The 20,465-nt window shown below is 38.3% G+C and overlaps 1 protein-coding gene across 1 annotated transcript in view; it reads right to left on the reverse strand.

Annotated features, from left to right (window-relative positions):
* The window catches only part of SMURF2 (SMAD specific E3 ubiquitin protein ligase 2), a 97,414-nt gene that overhangs the window by 46,628 nt on the left and 30,321 nt on the right, over positions 1–20,465 (reverse strand). The window contains exon 2 of the mRNA XM_049861470.1: positions 1,518–1,556. Coding sequence (XP_049717427.1) covers positions 1,518–1,556 — 39 coding nt within the window. The remainder of the gene's footprint in view (positions 1–1,517; positions 1,557–20,465) is intronic.

Raw genomic sequence — 20,465 nt, forward strand, 5'->3', positions numbered from 1 at the left:
CTTAGAGATTTATAAAGAACTAAAGTAAGATTCCTCTAGATTTCCTATGAAAACTGAGACAAAGACGCCTGGATATTTTATTGGAGAAGCTGTGTCTGGGAGCTGTGGTAGAAGGTAAAGAATTTAGGAAGTAAAACTTGAAGATTTTATCCTCAAAATCAGTGCTGGAGCTAGAAGTCTTGGAAGGAACAGTAGCAGCTGTAAGAGTGTGTTTTCCTCCTTTTTCTCTGTGTCACCTATCCAATCCTATTTGCCCTTTTCCAGTCCTGACACTAGGATAAATCTTAGACCAGCCTTGAAGAAGGTACACCTTGCTTATTAGGGCAAAAGATAGGTAAGTATAGTGCAACAGCAGTCTGCAAGAGATTACATTAACTGGTGGCAGCAGAGAGAAAGTTCTGTGGCCACTGGCTCTCCAACTGTGATATGCAATGGTATGTAAGTTGGGGACTGCTTGTAACTTTCTTCTTAACTATGTTCCAAATTATCCTAAATAATTACCTTCTCATAAAAGCACAGATACCATTAAAATTTATAATTTTATATGGTTGTTATTTTACACACTTTAATTTGGGTTCTACTCTAGAAAGACTGGAAATAATAAAACTTCAAGTAGAGTGGATTAGTTATGATTTAAAATTATTATCAAGAGCCTATTATTTCTTTTAATCAGGTTCCTAAAAAATTAACAAATGTCAAATACTAAATTAGACAGCAAACTGTTCTTTTGCTGGCTAGTTTGACCTGAGTTTTAAAACCTAATAAATCTTCTCTACTTTTAATTTCAAATATTTTACATATAAGATTGTTGCCTTAAGAGTTTTTTACTGAAAATAACGCCATTTTTATGCAACAATTTAAAGGTATTATAAAGTATGATATTATAGGGTAAAGATTTTAAACACACGTGAGGGGTATTTCCCAATCCTCTCTCACAAAACTTAATCCTAAGAAAAGCCACAAAAAATTTCATAACAGATTGGCAACAGGCTACAAATATGAGAAGCAAATGTCTGCTTTGGAGTCTGAGAAATAAGAGCAACTACAATCAAATGTGGCAGAGGTTTCTTTCCTACACTCTGGAAATTCCAAGCAGGCCGAATGACTTCTCTACCTTCTAAGGAATCCTAAATGCATCAGTAAAATTTTCTATGAATTTTTTTTTTAAAAAGGTGTTTATAAAATAAACATTTCCTAGAAATCTAGTAGTATATACACCACAATATATATTTCACATGTACATATATAAACACATACATACATTCCACAATAAATATGTTGGGGAGGGCAAAGTGGATAAAAGAAAGGGGCTAGGGCTAAAAAGCACAAATCCTCTTTAAAAAAAAGGTTAAGCCAAATGGCTCTGAACCAAAGCGTTCATAAAATAACACTAAATATATTTCTTGATAGAGAAATCGCTAACCAGACAATTCTGAAAGGTCTATCCAAAGAAACAATAAAAAAAAAAAAAAATACACAAAATATACAAGATTTATATTTAAAGTTAATTTACTTACGGAAAAAATCCTTTTTCACCAAGTTTTTTGCACAGAGTACTGTAAAAGAAAACAAAAAATATACAGGAAAAATTAAAATAAAATGTTAAGACTGCATTGACAAAAGTTTCATTTTAAAACACTGAAAAGAGTAATGAATAATTAAACACTAACTACAGTCAGCTATGAAATATGATCACAAACTTTCATTAAAGGCTAGCAAACAAAAGACAGCTGAACCAGTGGATACAACTTTAGCAGCTATCACCAGTAACAGCTGAAGAAAAGAGAGTTTATAAATTTTATATTCTACAAAGAACCCCACTCCTGTCTTCTTTCAAGATCTATTCTCGAAGAGCAGCTCAGTGGTAATGGGGAAACAGTTCTAAGGAGAAAATACATAAATTTAGGTTGTTATGTATCTATTTTAAGGATGAAATTATTTTATACTGAAGAGGACAATAAATAAGAAAACTAAAGGTTCCCTGAAACAGATGAGATTTTTAAAAATAACTTTCTGTTACTTAATCTCCATCTAAACGCCAAAGAAATCCTACAGGAGAGATAAAATTACCTGCCCCTAAATCAGAAACCCCAGTGGCATAATGGTTAAGAGCTAAAGCTGCTAACTAAAAGGTGGGCAGTTCAAATCCACCAGGTGCTTCTTGGAAACCACATGAGCCAGTTCTACTCTGCCCTATAGGGTCGCTATGAGTCGGAATCGACTCGCCGGCAACAGGTCAACGGGCCCCTAAAATCATCAGCTCAATGACAAGACAGTCCTACTATACCTATAAAAAACTAAAAATTAATATAACAAAGCTAGGTATCCCAAATCCACATCTTCTGGACTACTGTACCTTAGATTACTACTCATATGGTAATGATTGTGCAACTTTGTAAATATCTAAAAACCACTGAATTGCTCATTTTAAAAAGGTGAATTTTGTAACAGGTGAATTACATGTCAATAAAAAACATTACTGCTTATAGAGTCACAAACTTCCACTTCTTTAATTCAAACTTGATACAAGTGACAGGAAAAAAATCATATTTACAGTTTAATTTACAAAATATCTATGAATGCAATGTTTGGTTAATTTCTACTCACATCTACTCAGTTCAAAAGATATATTCAATTAGTTACAATTATTAGAACTTCAGTGTATAAAAGCTTGTTTAATGTAATAAATCGGGAAGATATCTAAATATTAATCACTTTAGTTCAAACAAAAATCATTCTGAAGATAGAAACCACTGGTAAATTAATAAAATTATTAAGTAAGCACAAGCTACTGATTTACGAGTCCCCAAGGAGTCCTGGTGGCACAGTGGTTAAGATCTCAGGCTGCTAATCAAAATGTCAGCAGTTCAAACCCACCAGCCGCTCCTTGGAAATCCTATGAGGCAGTTCTACTCTGTCCTACAGGTTCACTATGAGTCGGAATAGACTATGGCAACAGGTTTGGTTTTTTTGGCTTAGAGTACCTCAAAGGAGTCTTGGAAACCCTGGTGGCGTAGTGGTTAAGTGCTATGGCTCCTAACCAAAGGGTTGGCAGTTCAAATCTGTCAGGCACTCCTTGGAAACTCCATGGGGCAGTTCTACGCTGTCCTATAGAGTAGCTATGAGTCGGAATCGACTCGACGGCAGTGGGTTTAGGGTCCCTTAGGCCATGCCTTATAAATAGTTTTGTTTTAAAATCAGAAAAACTCAACCACGAAAACCAGGGCCATAACTAAGAACATCAAATCATAAACTCAATTTAGAACTCCTCCCCAAACTTCTGTTATAATCATATAAATTGAACAGAAGCAAAAATTCTTATTTTTAATTTTTAAAAGGAAGATTTTCAACCATTACCTGAGAATTGGTAATTTTATTTATATAAATAAAATTAAAAATTATTTTCACACTTCAGAGCCTCTACTATGCTATTGTTTTGGAGGAGTGTACCTTGAGGACTAAAAACACACTTTTGATCTTCAGTAACAATTATAAGAGCTCAGTAAATGCTCAGCAAATTAATGAATTTCAGTATGATAAATTCCTGTCGCCAAGGAAGTTTGTATCAGAATATTATGGTGAATGCAAATACGATATTATCATGTAACTTCATGTTCATAGAAGAAAATAAAACTCATTTTTTGTAATAGAGGCTACAGAAAGTATAGAAAGCCAAGATTGGGAACCATGGGGGTAGGGGAACGGTGGCAGTGCAGGGGAATTTCAGTTTTGTTTTCTAAATGTTTATTAAGTGAGACAGGTAAAAATAATACTGCAAAACGCTCGGCTAAGTTACACGAGGGGAATAAAAACCCACTGCTGTTGAGTTGATTCCAACTCATAGCAACCCTACAGGACAGAGGAGAACTGCCCCACAGGGTTTCCAAGGAGCACCTGGTATTTCAAACTGCCGACCTTTTGGTTAGCAGCCGAACTCTTAACCACTAGCCACCAGCATTTCCCAGGAAGGGAATAAAAACCCAAAACACCAAACCCAGTGCCGTCGAGTCGATTCTGACTCATAGCAACCCTATAGGACAGAGCAGAACTGCCCCACAGAGTTTCCAAGGAGCCCCTGGTGGATTCGAACTGCCAACCCTTTGGTTAGCAGCTGTAGCTCTTAACCACTATCCACCAGGGTTTCCAGGAAGGCAATAGCAGGAGAGAATTCTGGTAAGGTGGGTGGGGCCAGAACAAGGCTAAAGACTGTGGACTTCCTCCTAGACAGCTATCATTGTTTCAATATCTTTAATGTTTACTGAGCTTTTTATTGAATACACAAGGAAAAGTTCACAAATCTTAATAATCTAATTTAATGAATTTTCACTTTTATAATAAAACAAAACATTACCCTGGATTCCAGATATTTAGCAGTCATGAGTCAATTTTGATTAATGGTAACTACAAATACAAATACATCCACCACCCCTCTGTCGATTTGTTGTACTGTGGTGGTTTGTATGTTATGCTGGAAGTTATGCCACTGGTATTTCAAATATCAGCAGAGTCCCCATGGTAGGCAAGTTTCAGTGGCGTTTCCAGACTGAGACTAGGGAGAAAGACCTGGAAATCTACTTCCAAAAATTAGCCAATAGAAACCTTAGGAACACAACAGAATACTATCTGATTAAAGGACTGGAAGATGAGCTTCCTAGGTTGGAAGGCACTATACAACATTTGCAACGATAAACTCAAACACACCAAAGATCATGAAGATGGAACAGGAACAAACAATGTTTTGTTCCATTATACATAAGGTTGCCAACTCAATGGCAACTAACGGCAAACAAATACAGCGTTACACCAACACAGTACCGCTACTACCAAAAAAAAAAAAAAAAGTGAAACCCATTACCATCAAGTCAATTCCAACTCATAGTGACCCTATACAGAATACAATGAAGACAATACTTCTAACAGTTTGTAGTTCTGCACTAGATTAATTATACCATGTTTTTACACAAATAATGTGCGCCTGCTACGTCTGTTTGCCATCTACTCTCCCCCGCCCCACAAGGTATTTTCATAAGCACTGCTATGCCAATTCTTTTTACGTGTTACTATTGTTTGGTTTTAAGACGATTTCAGGGGATATTTTTGGATTAAGGTTTAAAGATTATCTCAGGGCAGTAGTTTCTGGGGTCCATCCAGCCTTCATGGCTCCAGGAAGTCTAGAGTTCTTGAATATTTGAAATTCTGTTCTGCATTTTCTCCCTTTTAATCAGGATCCTGCTACAGAATCTTTGATCAAAACATTTCTTATTGTTAAGTATACATTCCCAAACCCGAGCCTGTTTTAAAAGAAGCAGTGGTGGTGCAATGGTTAAGTGCTCAGCTGCTAACTGAAAGGTTGGCGGTTCAAACCCACCAGCCACTCCACAGGAGAAAAGACCTCGCAATCAGCTCTCATAAAGATTGGTGGTAGATTAAAGCCTACAAAATCCTACGCGGAAGTTCTACTCTGTCCTGTAGGGTCACTAGGGGTCGGAATCCACTCAACAGCACACAACAAGCCTCTTTTAGCATTCTACTCACTGCATCTACAGATAGATGATTTGAAATGAGTCAAGGAAATGATCAAAATAAAGATTAGCCATGTGGGTATACTGATAACTTCTATATCACACATATGCATATAAACCATCTTGAGATGTTTAACATTGCATTCAACATTTACACACACACTCTTTGTGCCATGTACTATGATAGCTTCTGTGGATACAAAGATAAATAAGGCATAGTCCTTTGTCCTCAGCACTCACAGGTCTGTTATAATTCTAACATCACGTCTTAAATGAGTTTTTGTTGTTGTTTTCTGGAGAAATGTTTTCAAATTTCAGAAAAATCTCTTTAGTATATTTTATCTGAGGTGATTTGAGAAAACCATTTGCAAAAGCACAGATGGTAATAAATACTAACATTTTCATTTAAGTCAATTTTTTATGGTTGGAGAGGAGTTATCTATATGTAACACATCATGTAATAATAGAGTAAATACCAGCTGTAGAAATAAAATGCTATGTTGTTTTACTGAGTTGTACTTATAATGAATGGCTGTCTATGCCTAATCTGAATAAAGCTCCCAACTGCTAAGTATCTTCTTGCCAAAAATTCCTCTTCCTCCTCCAGATTGGAGTTGCATTCCAATTACACTGCTGATTGGAATGAGACTGCTTAAGAGAAAGCAAAAATACTCAGACATCCAGTCTTCCTTCACTCCGTGGAACAAAGATTTCATAATACCATTCCTGAGATTCGATAGCTGTGTAGACTATTTTTGAAACCAGAGTAGATTTCTCTGCATTTTATTTAAACTTATATTATCATTGTAAAATAAAACTGAAGTTCAGGATGACATTCCTATACAAATTCCAGCAAGATGGCCTAGTACTTTAAAAAATGTCTACTAATATGCACCATTTCGGATCATTGACACGTTATAGCAATTTAGATCTTTCTCCTCCAAGAAACAACCTCTATCTCTACTCCTAAGCATAAAATGAAAATGAAATTTAAGTTCTATAGAAAACTTGTACACAATATAATTTTGCAAGTGTTTTAGTTACTGTTGCTTGAAACAGGAGCACTAAACAGATTCACATTTAAGAGTATCATTACAAAATGTTGCAATGAGCAAATGTATCAGATATAATCCTATGTGCATAACAATAATGAAACGCTTAATAATGGTAAACAGCATGATGAAATAATGCAGCCATTAAAAATTATGTAAATATACTTACTGACCAGGAAACATTTTCTCAGTATGCTTTTAAAAGTAAAAATCCACTCACAAATAGTGCATTATATAAAAAATTTTAGTAAAGAATATTAAAAAATTGGATAACATTTATCAAGTATTTACCATGGGCAAATGTACAGCCACCATCCTGTGAAGTAAACAGTAGTATTACCACATTTTACACAAATAACACCCATCTTCTATGTCTGTTTGCCAACTGTGCCCTCCTCCCACAAGGTATTTTTGTAAGTGTTGCTATGTCAATTTTTTTTTTTCTTTACAAGTTGTTATAGGAAAAAATTAGCATAGTATGCTTATGAAAAAACTTCCCATGGGGAGGGCACAGTTGGCAAACAAATGTAGAAAGCGTGTGTTATTTGTGTAAAAATACTGTGCCTACATTTTAGAGATGAGGAAACAGATTCTGGGGTAAAAACTTGCCAAAGGATGCACTGCAAGTGGTAGAATGAGATTCCAACTCAGGTAGTCTAATTTCAGAACCCAAACTCGACCACCACACTGAAACACTGTCTCAGGTCAGTGCTACCTTTTTAAAAAGGACCTTCTCTGGTTAAAGCAATTATTGATGACATAGGTTTACAAAAGGGTTCACTGAAACTCAGGTTGCAGAAAAGCCTTTCCCAAAAAAGTAGAAATTTCTCTCTTTCAGTACATATATTAGTTTATTTCTACAATCACGTCAGGCCAGATTTTAGCTAAATATCTTGCCACCCAAAAGCCAAAATCCATTGCTGTCGAGTTGATTCCAACTCACAGTGACCCTGTAGGACACAGCAAAATTGCCCAATAGGGTTTCCAAGGCTGTAACTCTTAATGGAAGCAAACTGCCACATCTTTCTCCCTCAGAGCGGCTGGTGGGTTCAAACCACCGACCTTTCGGTTAGCAGCCAAGCACTTTAACTGCTATAGCACCCTTCAGCCAAGGAATTTTAGGTAATCAATTCCATGCATGTTGCAAAGCAAACTGGGCCTCTAAATTGAACAATGTATTTAATACCTGGCAGGTAGTTAAGATACAGGTTCTACAACATGCGACAAACGTTCTTACTTTTATGTATATAAGAACCTGTGAATGTTGATATATACAATATTCACATATTTCACCAAAGGCAAAATATTTTTCAAATTAAGAATTATCTTTCTAACCCACTCATATCAAACAACTTTTAAATAACTAATTTTTTTTTTTTTTTTCTTTTTAACTCCAAAAAGCATGTGAAGATTTTGGTCAAAAAAAAATCCCCAAACAAATGTACTTTTTTCAGTGAATAAAACTGAAACAAGATTATGATAGACAAACTCCAAAAATTAAATGCAAGTTTACTAACTTTTTCAATACAAAAACAGTGATCTACTTTGACATAATAAATGCAGATATAATTTGTCTAGCCACAAATTTATATTTTTATCTTATAAACGATCAGAGCTAATTTTATAATAAAGTTTCTCTTACAAGTATAATAGTCAAAGTTTCTCTTACAAGCACAATGTAAGTTCATATGTTAAAAACAAGGCTCAGCTAAACCCAAGTAGCAAACTCAGCATAAGATAAATGTAAAGCATACAGTCCAGGTGCCTGGCATCCTGCAGGCACTCTACGGAAGCTATTATTCTGAGAAATGATCTGAGAGCATTTCAGCTACATACCTTAAAACATAAAGTTCTCCATTCATGAAGACAATAAACTGGCTATGACCTAAGGACCTCCTTCCTATGTTTATGCGATTCGCAGGCCAAACACTATCCTGTCTATCATTACTGGAGACTCAGGCACTGCCTCCTCTAGTGGACACCTTCATTCAAACAGACCCACTTCATCACTGATGCTGCCCAAGAGGTTTATATGGGACATTTAAATTCAACCACACAATCAATAGTTTATACTTTCTTCATCAGAACACCAAAAAGAAGGAAACCTTGTTATAAAGTTCAAGTATATATTTGCAATGAAGCTTAAACACCGTTTTATATGTAGGGAAAGATTCACATAACTTTCCGACCACTTTCAAGTTTCCCTTCTTTACTTTTTTTTTCCTAGAGACATACAGAGACAGCACAGTTAAGTGCTGAAGCCAGAGTGCTGGGGTTTGAACCTGGTGCTGCCACTTACTAGCTCGTGATCTTGAAAAACTACTTAAAATCTCTGTGCCTAAGATTCCTTCCTCCTCTGTACAAATGAGAAAAGAGTATACTAGGAGCCTGTAACAAACCAGGAGCCACCTCACAGTGTTGTTTCAAAGATTAAACAAACTGAAACCAATAAAACACAACTGGCATATAGCAAGTACTAAGTATAAGTATTAATTCCTTTTAATAAAAAAATTAATTTTATTACATTTCTAATAAAATTAATCCACCAGGTTGCAAGCGCCTTAAAAAAGAATAAGAAAAAGGTCTTTTCACAACCTGACAAGACCTTATGTATCTAAAAACTAGTTACCAAAAAAACCTGTTGCCATCAAGTTGATTCCAACTCACGGTGATCCTGTAGGACAAAGCAGAACTACCCCATAGGGTTTTCAAGGCTGTAATCTTTACAGAAGCAGATTGCCACTTCTTTCTCCCACAGAGCAGCTTGCTGGGTTGGAACCACCAACTCTTCAGTTAGCAGTCGAGTATTTAACCACTGCACTACCAGGGCTCAGATGTATTAAGTTCTCAGTAACTGTTGATAAGTAAGTCCCAATCTGTATATCTAGGCTCACCCCTCTCCAAGCTCCAAGCCCATATCTCAACTGTCCACTAGGCATACCCACTTGCATACCTCACCAGCACTTCAAATTATATTTATCCAAAATTGAATTCATCAGCTTCCCTAATAACCCAGCTCTTCTTCCTTTTGACCTCCTGATGTCCGTGAACTGCACCACATGCTTCCAATCATCCAGAAAGCCAATGTCTTCCTAGTGCTCTCTCCCTGACCACTGCCACATCTAAAGCAGTTGCCAGATTAGATGAGGTATCACATCTCTCTCTCTCTGCCTATTTCCATTTCCAATGCTCACATTTAAATACTATATCTAGAGTATTTTATAATTTGCAAAAAATTTCCATAGAGTATCTCACTTGGTTTTTACAACCTTGCGAGTTGTTCTAATATCCAGAGAAAAAGAAACTACAATTCAGAGTTTAAGTGGCTTGCCCCAACCTGTCATCTAGGAAATGGGCTTCAGCATTTTCAATCCAGGCGTCATCCTCTTTGTACTATGGGTCCCTCACTCAAAAAATGTCAGTAATTCCAGCCTTCTCTCTCATTAATCCCTAGACTGACAACTTTATCATCCTTGCTCCCCCAAATAAGCCCAGGAATTTTCTGCCTTTACGTTTCCTTTGTTCATGAAATTCCTCCCACCTCAAATGCTGTTTTCCAACCACTGACCCTCAAAATCTTATCCATTCATCAAGCTTCCACTAACTCCACGTGAAATCTTTTCTGATTCTCCTCCTTTTTCAAAAACTTGTTTTGATCTCTCCCTTCCTATAAACCTCCAACACTTTGATTCTCCTTGTTTTGTTTGTCCCATAACACTCTGCTTGTATTAGTTATTTGTGTGATGTCTTAGGCTTTCCTCTATGTCCTATTAAACTATAAATTTGTTGAAGACAAAGGTTATGAATTTTTATATCTCCCATAACTTATTATATAATATCTTAAACATAACATGCATTCAAATACTTAATCAATAAAAAATCCCAGGAAAACCACTGATAAGGTATTAAAAAAAACTGCTGCCGTCCAGTCCATTCGACTCATATCGACCCCATACTCATTGCCACTGAGTCGATTCCGACTCATAATATAGGTATACGTATAAGGAGGGGCAAGCTAAAAGGTGAAGAATAAAATGAAGCTCACTCCTTGCTTCCCTTAACCTAGCAAATCCTTTTGTTCAAACCAGGCTGGCCTCCTCAACTATTTGTAAGTATTTTGTGCTCAGATTCTTCCGTCAGAGACTCCTCCATGGTCTCTCTAATTCCCACCCATCCCTTAGGACCCAGTTATCTATCAACTCCATGACAGTCTGAAATTGATCAAACGTGCAATCAAGATGCACTGATAATTACTAGCGATTCGAATGCAAAAGTTGAAAACAAAGAAGAAAGATCTGTAGATGGAAAATATGCCCTTGGTGATAGAAACTATGCCGGAGATCACATGACTGAATTTTGCAAGACCAACGACATCATTGCAAACACCTTTTTTCAACAACATAAATGGCAAACTATACATGTGGACCTCACCAGATGGAATACACAGGAATCTAACTAACTACATCTGTGGAAAGAGATGATGGAAAAGCTCGATATCATCAGTCAGAGCAAGGCCAGGGGACAACTGTGGGACAGACCATCAACTGCTTCTATGCAAGCTCAAGTTGAAGCTGAAGAAAATTAGAACAAGTCCACGAAAGCCAAAATAGAACCTTAAGTATATCCCACCTCAATTCGGAGATCATCTCAAGAATAGATTTGACACACTGAACACTAATAACCAAAGACCAGATGAGTTGTGGAATGACATTAAGGACATCATACATGAAGAAAGCAAAAAGGTCATTAGAAACACAGGAAAGACCAAAATGGAAGTCAGAAGAGACTCTCAAACTTGCTCTTGAACTTAGAGTAGCTAAAGTGAATAAAAGAAATGAGGAAGTAAAAGAACTGAAAAGAAGATTTCCAAGGGTGGCTCTAGAAGCCAAAGTCAAGTATTGTAACGAAATGTGTAAAGACCTGGAGTTAGAAAACCAAAAGGTAAGAGCACACTTGGCATTTCTCAAGCTGAAAGAACTAAAGAAAAAATTCAAGCCTCAAGTTGTAATTTTGAAGGATTATAGGGGCAAAATATTAAATGACGCAAGAAGCATCAAAAGAAGATGGAAGGAATACACAGGATCACTGTATCAAAAATAACTGGTAAACATTCAACCATTTCGGGATGTAGCATATGATCAAGAACCTATGGTATTGAAGGAAGAAGTCCAAGCTGCACTGAAGGCACTGGCGAAAAGCAAGGCTCCAGGAATTGACGGAATACCAATTGAGATGTTTCAATAAACGGATACAGCACTGGAAGTTCTCACTCATCTATGCCAAAAAAATTTGAAGAAAGCTATCTGGCCAACTGACTTGAAGAGGTCCACATTTATGCCCATTCCAAAAAAAGGTGATCCAAAAGAACACGGAAATTATCGAACAATATCATTAATATCACACACAAATAAAATTTTGCTCAAGATAATTCAAAAACCGTTGCAGCAGTACATCAACAGGGAACTGCCAGAAATTCAAGCTGGATTCAGAAGAGGATGTGGAACAAGGAATATCATTTCTAATGTCAGATGGATCTTGGCTGAAGGCAGAGAATACCAGAAAGACATTTACCTGTGTTTTACTGACTACACAAAGGCATTCGACTATGTGGATCATAACAGATTATGGATAACGTTGCAAAAAATGGGAATTCCAGAACACTTAATTGTGCTCATGAGGAACGTGTGCACCGACCAAGAGGCAGTCGTTTGAACAGAACAAGAGAATACTGCGTGGCTTAAAACCAGGAAAGGTGTGCATCAGGGTTATATCCTTTCACCATGCTTATTCAATCTGTATGCTGAGCAAATAATCTGAGAAGACAGACTAGATGAAGAAGGACATAGTGTCAGGATTGCTGGAAAACTCATTAACAACCTGCGATCTGCAGATGACACAACCTTGCTTGCTGAAAATGAAGAGGACTTGAAGCACTTAACTGTTAAGAATCAAAGACCACAGCCTACAGTATGGCTTACACCTCAACATAAAGAAAACAAAAATCCTCACAACTGGACCAATAAGCAATATCATGATAAACAGATACTACTGAAATTGTCAAGGATTTCATCTTACTTGAATGCACAATGAACATCCATGGAAGCCGGAGTCAAGAAATCAAATGACGCACTGCACTGGGCAAATATGCTGCAAAAGACCTCTTTCAAGTGTTGAAAAGCAAAGATGTCACTTTGAGAATTAAGCTGCGCCTGACCCAAGCCATGGTATTTTCAATCACCTCATATCCACGCAAAAGCTGGACAATGAATAAGAAAGACCAAAGGAGAATTGACAACTTTGCATTATGGTGTTGGTAAATAATACTGAATATACCACGGACTGCCAGAAGAATGACAGACACGTACTGTGGGGGCTTGCATGTTGCTGTGATGCTGGAAGCTATGCCACTGGTATTCAGATACCAGCAGGGTCACCCATGGAAGACAGTTTTCAGATGAGCTTCCAGACTGAGACAGACTAGGAAGAAGGACCTGGTGGTCTACTTCTTAAAAGAATTAGCCAATGAAAACCTTGTCAATAGCAGCAGAACATTGTCTGATATAGTGCCAGAAGACAAGCCCCCCAGGTTGGAAGGCACTCAAAAGACAACAAGGGAAGAGCTGCCTCCTCAAAGTAGAGTCAACCTTAATGACATGGATGGAGTAAAGCTTTCAGGACCTTCATTTGTTGACGTGGCACGATTCAAAATGAGAAGAAACAGCTGCAAACAGCCATTAAAAATCAGAACATGGAATATAAAAAAAAAAATTTTTTAAGCATCCATCTAGGAAAATTGGAAATTGTCAAAAATGAAATGAAACACATAAACATCGACATCCTAGGCATTTGTGAGCTGAAATGGACTGGTATTGGCCATTTTGAATCAGGCAATCACATAGTGTTCTATGCTGGGAATGACAACGTGAAGAGGAATGGTCTTGCACTCATCGTCAAAAAGAACACTTCAAGATCTATCATGAAGTACAACGTTGTCAGTCATAGGATAATATCCATACACCTACAAGGAAGACCAGTTAATACAACAATTATTCAAATTTATGCGCCAACCACCAAGGCCAAAGATGAAGAAATTGAAGATTTTTATCAGCTTCTGCAGTCTGATCAAACATGCAATCAAGATGCACTGATAATTACTGGTGATTCAAATGCGAAAGTTGGAAACAGAGAAGTAGAATCAGTAATTGGAAAATATGGCCTTGGTGACAGAAACAACGCCAGAGATCGAATGATAGAATTTTCCAAGACCAACAACTTCTTCACTGCAAATACCTTTTTTCACCAACATAAACAGCTACTACACACATGGACCTCGCCAGATGGAACACATGGTAATCAAAGTCAACTACATCTGTTGAAAGAGATAATGGAAAAGCTCAATATCATCAGTCAGAACAAGGCCAGGGGCCGACTATGGAACAGATCCTCAACGGCTCACATGCAAGCTCAAGCTGAAACTGAAGAAAATCAGAGCAAGTCCACAAGAGCCAAAATACGACCTTGAGTATATCCAACCTGAATTTAGAGATCACCTCAAGAACAGATGGGACGTGCTGAAACTAATGACCAAAGACCACATGAGTTGTGGAATGACATCAAGGATATCATACATGAAGAAAGCAAGAGGTCATTGAAAAGGCAGAAAAGAAAGCAAAGACCAAAATGGATGTCAGAGGAGACTGAAACTTGCTCATGAACGTCAAGCCACTAAAGAAAAAGGAAGAAATGATGAAGTAAAAGAACTGAACAGAAGATTTCAAAGGGCGGCTTGAGAAGACAAAGTATTATAATGACATGTGCAAAGAGCTAGAGACAGAAAACCAAAAGGGAAGAACATGCTCAGCGTTTCTCAAGCTCAAAGAACTGAAGAAAAAAAACTCAAGCCTCAACTTGCAAGGATTCTATGGGGGAAAATATTAAATGACACAGGAAGCATCAAAAGAAGATGGAAAGAATACACAGAGTCATTATACAAAAAGGAATTAGTCGACATTCGACCTTTTCAAGAGGTAGCATATGACCAGGAACAGATGGTACTGAAGAAAGAAGTCCAAGCTGCACCGAAGGCACTGGCGAAAAACAAGGCTCCAGGAATTGACAGACTATCAATGGAGACGTTTCAACAAACAGATACAGCCCTGGAAGTACTCACTCGTCTATGCCAAGAAATATGGAAGACAGCTTCCTGGCCAACTGACTGGAAGAGATCCATTTTTATACCTATTCCCAAGAAAGGTGATCCAAACGAATGCAGAAATGCCTGAAAGATGAACAAGTCTGTCTTGGAAGAAGCTACAGCCAAAATGCTCCTTGGAAACAAGGATGGCGAGACTTCATCTCATGTACTTTGGACATACTATCAGTAGGGACCTGTCCCTGGGCAAGGGCATCATCCTTGGTAAGGCAGATGGGCAGCAAAAAAGAGGAAGACCCTCAACGAGATGGACTGACACAGTGGCTGCAACAATGCACTCTAACATAACAACATTTGGTAGGATGGCGCAGGACCAGGCAGTGTTTCGTTCTGTTGTACAGAGGATCAGTATGAGTCGGAAGTGACACAACGACAGCTAACAACAACAACAAAGCACTGACCAAAGTGTATTGGAATGCCACACTGTAAGCTACCTTAAAAAAAAGAGACAATGTCTTCTTAACGCCTCTTCTACCTCTGTGCCTGACACATACTGCAAGTCCTTATGAGTCAGAATCCACTTGTTGGGATGGGTTTGGGTTGTTCTTTTTTTTTTTTTTTTTTTTGCTGAATAAAGATTCTCTCCGTATGCTGGATTGTCACTGTTTTAATGGTCTAAGAGGCTCTGGTATATCTCAACAGGGTAAAAAAAAAAAAAAAACACTTCAGTGAGTAGATGCTCACTATATTCTAGGCACCATCTTTTCTATAAAGCGTCCTTTTAGTCTCACAACAATTCTATGAGGTGGATATAATCATCTCTGTTTTACCCATGAGGAAACTGAACCTGAGAACCTTCAAACTACCAAAAGTGGACCAAAAAAAAAAAAAACCAAATATGCTGTCATTCAGTAGATGCCAGCTCAGACAAGGAAGCATTAAAATTCAAATTTTCCCCACTTCAATATCCATACTCTTTTCATTATATTTGGTATTTACTTATGGCAAAATCTTGAGAAAAAATAGCCCCCCTTATCTGCTGTGGCAACTTTATCCCTCTCCAAAAAGTGATTATAAATTGTAAAGAGCCCGTAAGATCTCTTAAAGCAAGTTAGAGCAATTATCATTGCACTAGAATTAAAGAGACAACCAGACTGGGATAAGCCACAAGTTTCTAAAAAGATGAAATTTCCAGGGGAACCAATTGATGTCCTGGAAAACAATATTAGATGTCCTAGGAAAGAATCTTGAAGATTTTCTAGTAACACTGTGGTAGAAAGGTTAGGGAAAATGACAGGTTGATGCTAAGAGGCTATCATAAACAGCATGCTAATAGAATTTTAAGAATTGTAGCAAAAGAAGACAGAAAGCAAACAGAAAAGCAGAGCTGAGAGAAGGGAGAAACAATCATTACAATAAACAGGAAAGCTGACTTTCCACAACCACAGAACATCTATTCAGAAACCTCCTACAGTAGAGCCTAGAAGAGCACCCATCAAGAAAGGCTGCCTTGACAGAGGAGTTTTGACTTGACGTCTTAAAGAAATGAAATTTGGTGACCTGGCTGCAAGAAAAATACTTCTCCAGAGACCTAGGCTGCTGGTAGAGAACGTGAAGGCAGGAGATATAAAGAAAACTTACAAAGACAATAGCCTTAAGTGTTAGGCTCAGAGCAACAACCTGGGAATCACAAAAGGAAATAACAAAAAGTATGTGGAAGGAGCTATTTAATATTTTAAACAAGTGTCAAGCTACTACATGTATTTTGACTATATACAACTTGAACCTGGAAATGTTCTCACAATATGAAGATTAGATGTAAGCCTAACATGAGAGAACAAGGTGGTTTCACAAGAGGAGACACTGAATGACAGCAAAGACTAGCCACTTGAGGTAACTGCAGGGAATCATCAGCTGCATGTGCCCCTAGGTAGTTAAGTACAATGTTAATGCAGATTAAGTGGTTAGCAAAAATCCTACAAGAGTGTTCTTGGGGTTTTGTTTTGTTTTTAATAAGAGGTTTCCAAAGTCTCCACGCCTGCATCAACAAGAAAAACACTTCATTTGAGAGATTACTAGTCAATTGGGAATTTCTAAAAATATAGAAACCTGCTCAAATTACAAGTGTGCAGAGAGCTAACCTGCCAAAATACAAGAAATTAGTTACCGCCCCACACCCAAACTGGTGCAACAGGTTAGGTTATACTCAGCAAGGCAGGGGAACTGTCTATTGATACTGTCAGACCTAAAAATTTTTATTTAAAGGCTCTAGTAGTTAAGAGGAAACGCTCGTGGCATAGTGGTTAAGTGCTACAGCAGCTAACCAAAAGGTCAGCCGTTCGAATCCACCAGGCACTCCTTAGAAACCCTATAGGGCAGTTCTACTCTCTCTTATACGGTCGCTATGAGTCGGAATTGATTCAATGGCAATGGGTTTAGTAAATAAGGAAACCCTGGTGGCCTAGTGGTTAAGAGCTACAGCTGCTAATCAAAAAACTGGCAGTTCAAATCTACCAGGTGCTCCTTGGAAACCCTATGGGGTAGACCTACTCTGTCCTATAAGGTCACTATGAGTCGGAATCGACTCGACGGCAACGGGTTTGGTTTTTGGGTTTTTAGGACGATCATTAGAAGAAGCCCTGGTGGCACAGTGGCTAAAGTGCTTGGCTGCTAACCAAAAGGTTAGCGGTTCGAACCCACCAGTCACTCTGCAGGAAAAAGATGTGGCAGTCTGCTTCCTTAAAGATTTACAGCCTTAGAAACCTTATGGGGCAGTTCTACTTTGTCCCATAAAGTCACAATGAGTCGGAACCAACTCAATGGCAGTGGGTTTGGTTTTTGGTCAGGGTAACTATTAAGGAGCCCTGGTGGCACAATGGTTAACCGCTCTGCTGCCCACCTAGCAGCTCTGTGGGAGAAAAACCTGGTGATCTGCTCCCGTAAAGATTAGACTAGAAAACCCTATGGGGCAGTTTTACTCTGTCACACAGGGTCACTATGAGTCAGAATCGACTCAAGGGCACCTAACAACAACAGGACAATCACTGAGAGGGGGCAGTTGGTTAGAGAGACAAATGAGGGTACCCCCAGAGATGAAACAAATTTATCCCAAATAGGTTTTCTAAACTGCCCACAGAAAATAACTACCCAGAGTTTGCTTCACATTAGCTGAAGTGAAAATGATAAGAAGTTGCTTTTACAAGCTTCTAGAAAGCTTCCACAAAGGGCCTTTTTAAGACTAGGGAGAACTTAAAACACCCCAAGGCACTATTTTCACCAACACTCAACTACCTCTGAGGTGTCTCTGAAAAGCAATTCCTAGCCAAAAGAAGTAATGATGTCAAGAAAGGTAAAACAAATTTCTCCATTAGTACCACCAGTCTCACTGGACCATCAGTCCAATGCCCACACTAAGAGCAGTCTCAGAAGGGTAATGGGCAAAGATTGGACTCATGGTTAAATGAAAGGTGAAAGCGTGGATATAATTAGAACAGACTACTCTTTTCAAGAAGTTAAACTTGAAGAAATTCAGAAATTAAAAGAAATGGGATAAAGAAGAGCTTTTTAAGATGAGCGATCCAAAAGCCAAACCTATTGCTGTCAAGTCGATTCCAACTCATAACAACCCTATAAGGCAGAGTAGAACTGCCCAGTAGGGTTTCCAAGGTTGTAAGGTTTACAGAAGCATACTGCCACATCTTCCTCCCACAAGATGAGAGATATTTGGGGATATTTACATTCTGAAAGAAGAAAATAAATGGGGGAGTTTATCCTTGAAAGATGAGAAATACACCTTGACTGTTCTTTGAAAGCCAACCCAATTCCCACGATTTACCCTTTCAGAACACAAAATGCACTTAACCACCACCCCCTCAAAAACAGAAACCTGACAAGATCCTAAATTCCACTTCTGCCCTCATTTTTACACCCTCGTTATTGGATGTAAAAAGTCTTTTTGCACAATAACTAACATTCATTGAGTGTTTACTTACTACTTTTCAGGCACTGTGTTAAGCACTTTATAAGAATTAATTCACTAGATGAATATTATTATTCCCATTCTACAGAAGGAAATTAAGGTTTAGAGAGGATCTACAAAACAGGGTCACCCAGTGAAGCTGCACTTCACTGTCATATACTGCCTCTCATCTACTAAGCACCCATCACTCCAGTGTTCTTCTAAATCTCTTTTTTGAAAAGGGAAAAGAGGCAAAGCTTTTAATCTCCAGGAATCTTGACTGTTGGCACATTAATCACAAATTTCTCCATTAACTCTGATGTCTTAAACTGGGATAGCCAAAGTTATCCTGTGTAATCCACACCACATGGTTAATAACTGACCATGCCCCAACATACTCCTAACATCAACCCTCCCAGGGTATGTTTGCCAATTAAAGCAAATGAATCTCCAACTGACTTACATTCAGTCAGCTGTGGGAAAAATTTCTCAATTCAAAACACTCAGACTATTTGTCCTAAAATCTGATTCTGAAGGAAGTTAAACACCCTTGTCTACCCTTTCTTTTCTCAGCTGGAGGGAAAAATGAGACAAAAAGGAACTGCTTAGGGGAAGGAAGGAAAAAAATATTGCTCAAAGGCCTCCAGGCCTCTCTGTCAAGAGACTTAAACAATTTAGGAAGACAGTACAACACAGAGTTTAAAGAGAGTAGTGAACGCCTACATTCAAATTCTAGCTCCCCCACATTTACCAGCTTTGAACCCCTTGGACAAGTAAATTAATCTCTCTGAGATCAGTGTTTTCTGATGACATGATGATAGGATTTGTACCCACCTTTTTTTTTTTTTTTTTTATGAGGAAACCCTGGTGGCGTAGTGGTTAAGTGCTGCTGCTGCTAACCAAAAGGTTGGCAGTTTGAATCCGCCAGGTGCTCCTTGGAAACTCTATGGGGCAGTTCTACTCTGTCCTGTAGGGTCACTATGAGTCGGAATCGACTCGACGGCACTGGGTTTGGTTTGGTTTTTGACTTTACACGATTATTTTAAGGATTAAATGAGATGATTTAGGTAAAGGTGTTTTAATATTTGGCAAATAGAGATATACAGTATCGATTATTACAATGAAAGAATCTCTAATGACAGATTCGTCTATATCCAGGTATTGGGAGCTGATCCCAGGTCCCTTAAAATCAGATAAGGAGAGCAGCAGCTCCTAAGAGAAAGTATAAAACCGAAGCAAGAAACTCCCTTTTTAATGAGCCCCACCTCCACCCCAGTATCACTGCATTCCAGGTGAAATGTTTATACTAAAACCCAGTGCCGTCGAGTGGATTCCGATTAGCTGGGTAGAAATAATAATAAATACAGTCACTTACATGACACTCTTAGCATGTATTTACCCTGCAATATATTAAGAATACACCAGCTGAAGGGGAAACAGCCTTTGAGAGGTCAAACATGAGCACCTTTATGTGGTCCGCTAGTTCACTACCGTTTGCTGAGTCATTCTTATGTAAGCCCCTGACTTGTAGCCACTATTGTCCACCATCACTATAAAATCTCCACCCTCCCACTGCAGGATGTGGAAATCTGCTTTGGTCCTGCAGCCGCCATGGGCCTCCTTGTACCTAAGTCTCCCCAATAAACACCTTCGTCGCCACACTGGAGTTGCCCACCTCTGTCTTCAGTCTCTTGGCATCCTCCATTTTTAGAGGCAATTCTCACATTATCGGTCCATGTCTGGACACCAGTAATATGCCAGGCATTCACTTTGTTGAGAGC

Source organism: Elephas maximus, chromosome 19 (genome assembly GCF_024166365.1).
Source record: "Elephas maximus indicus isolate mEleMax1 chromosome 19, mEleMax1 primary haplotype, whole genome shotgun sequence".
Taxonomy (NCBI): domain Eukaryota; kingdom Metazoa; phylum Chordata; class Mammalia; order Proboscidea; family Elephantidae; genus Elephas; species Elephas maximus.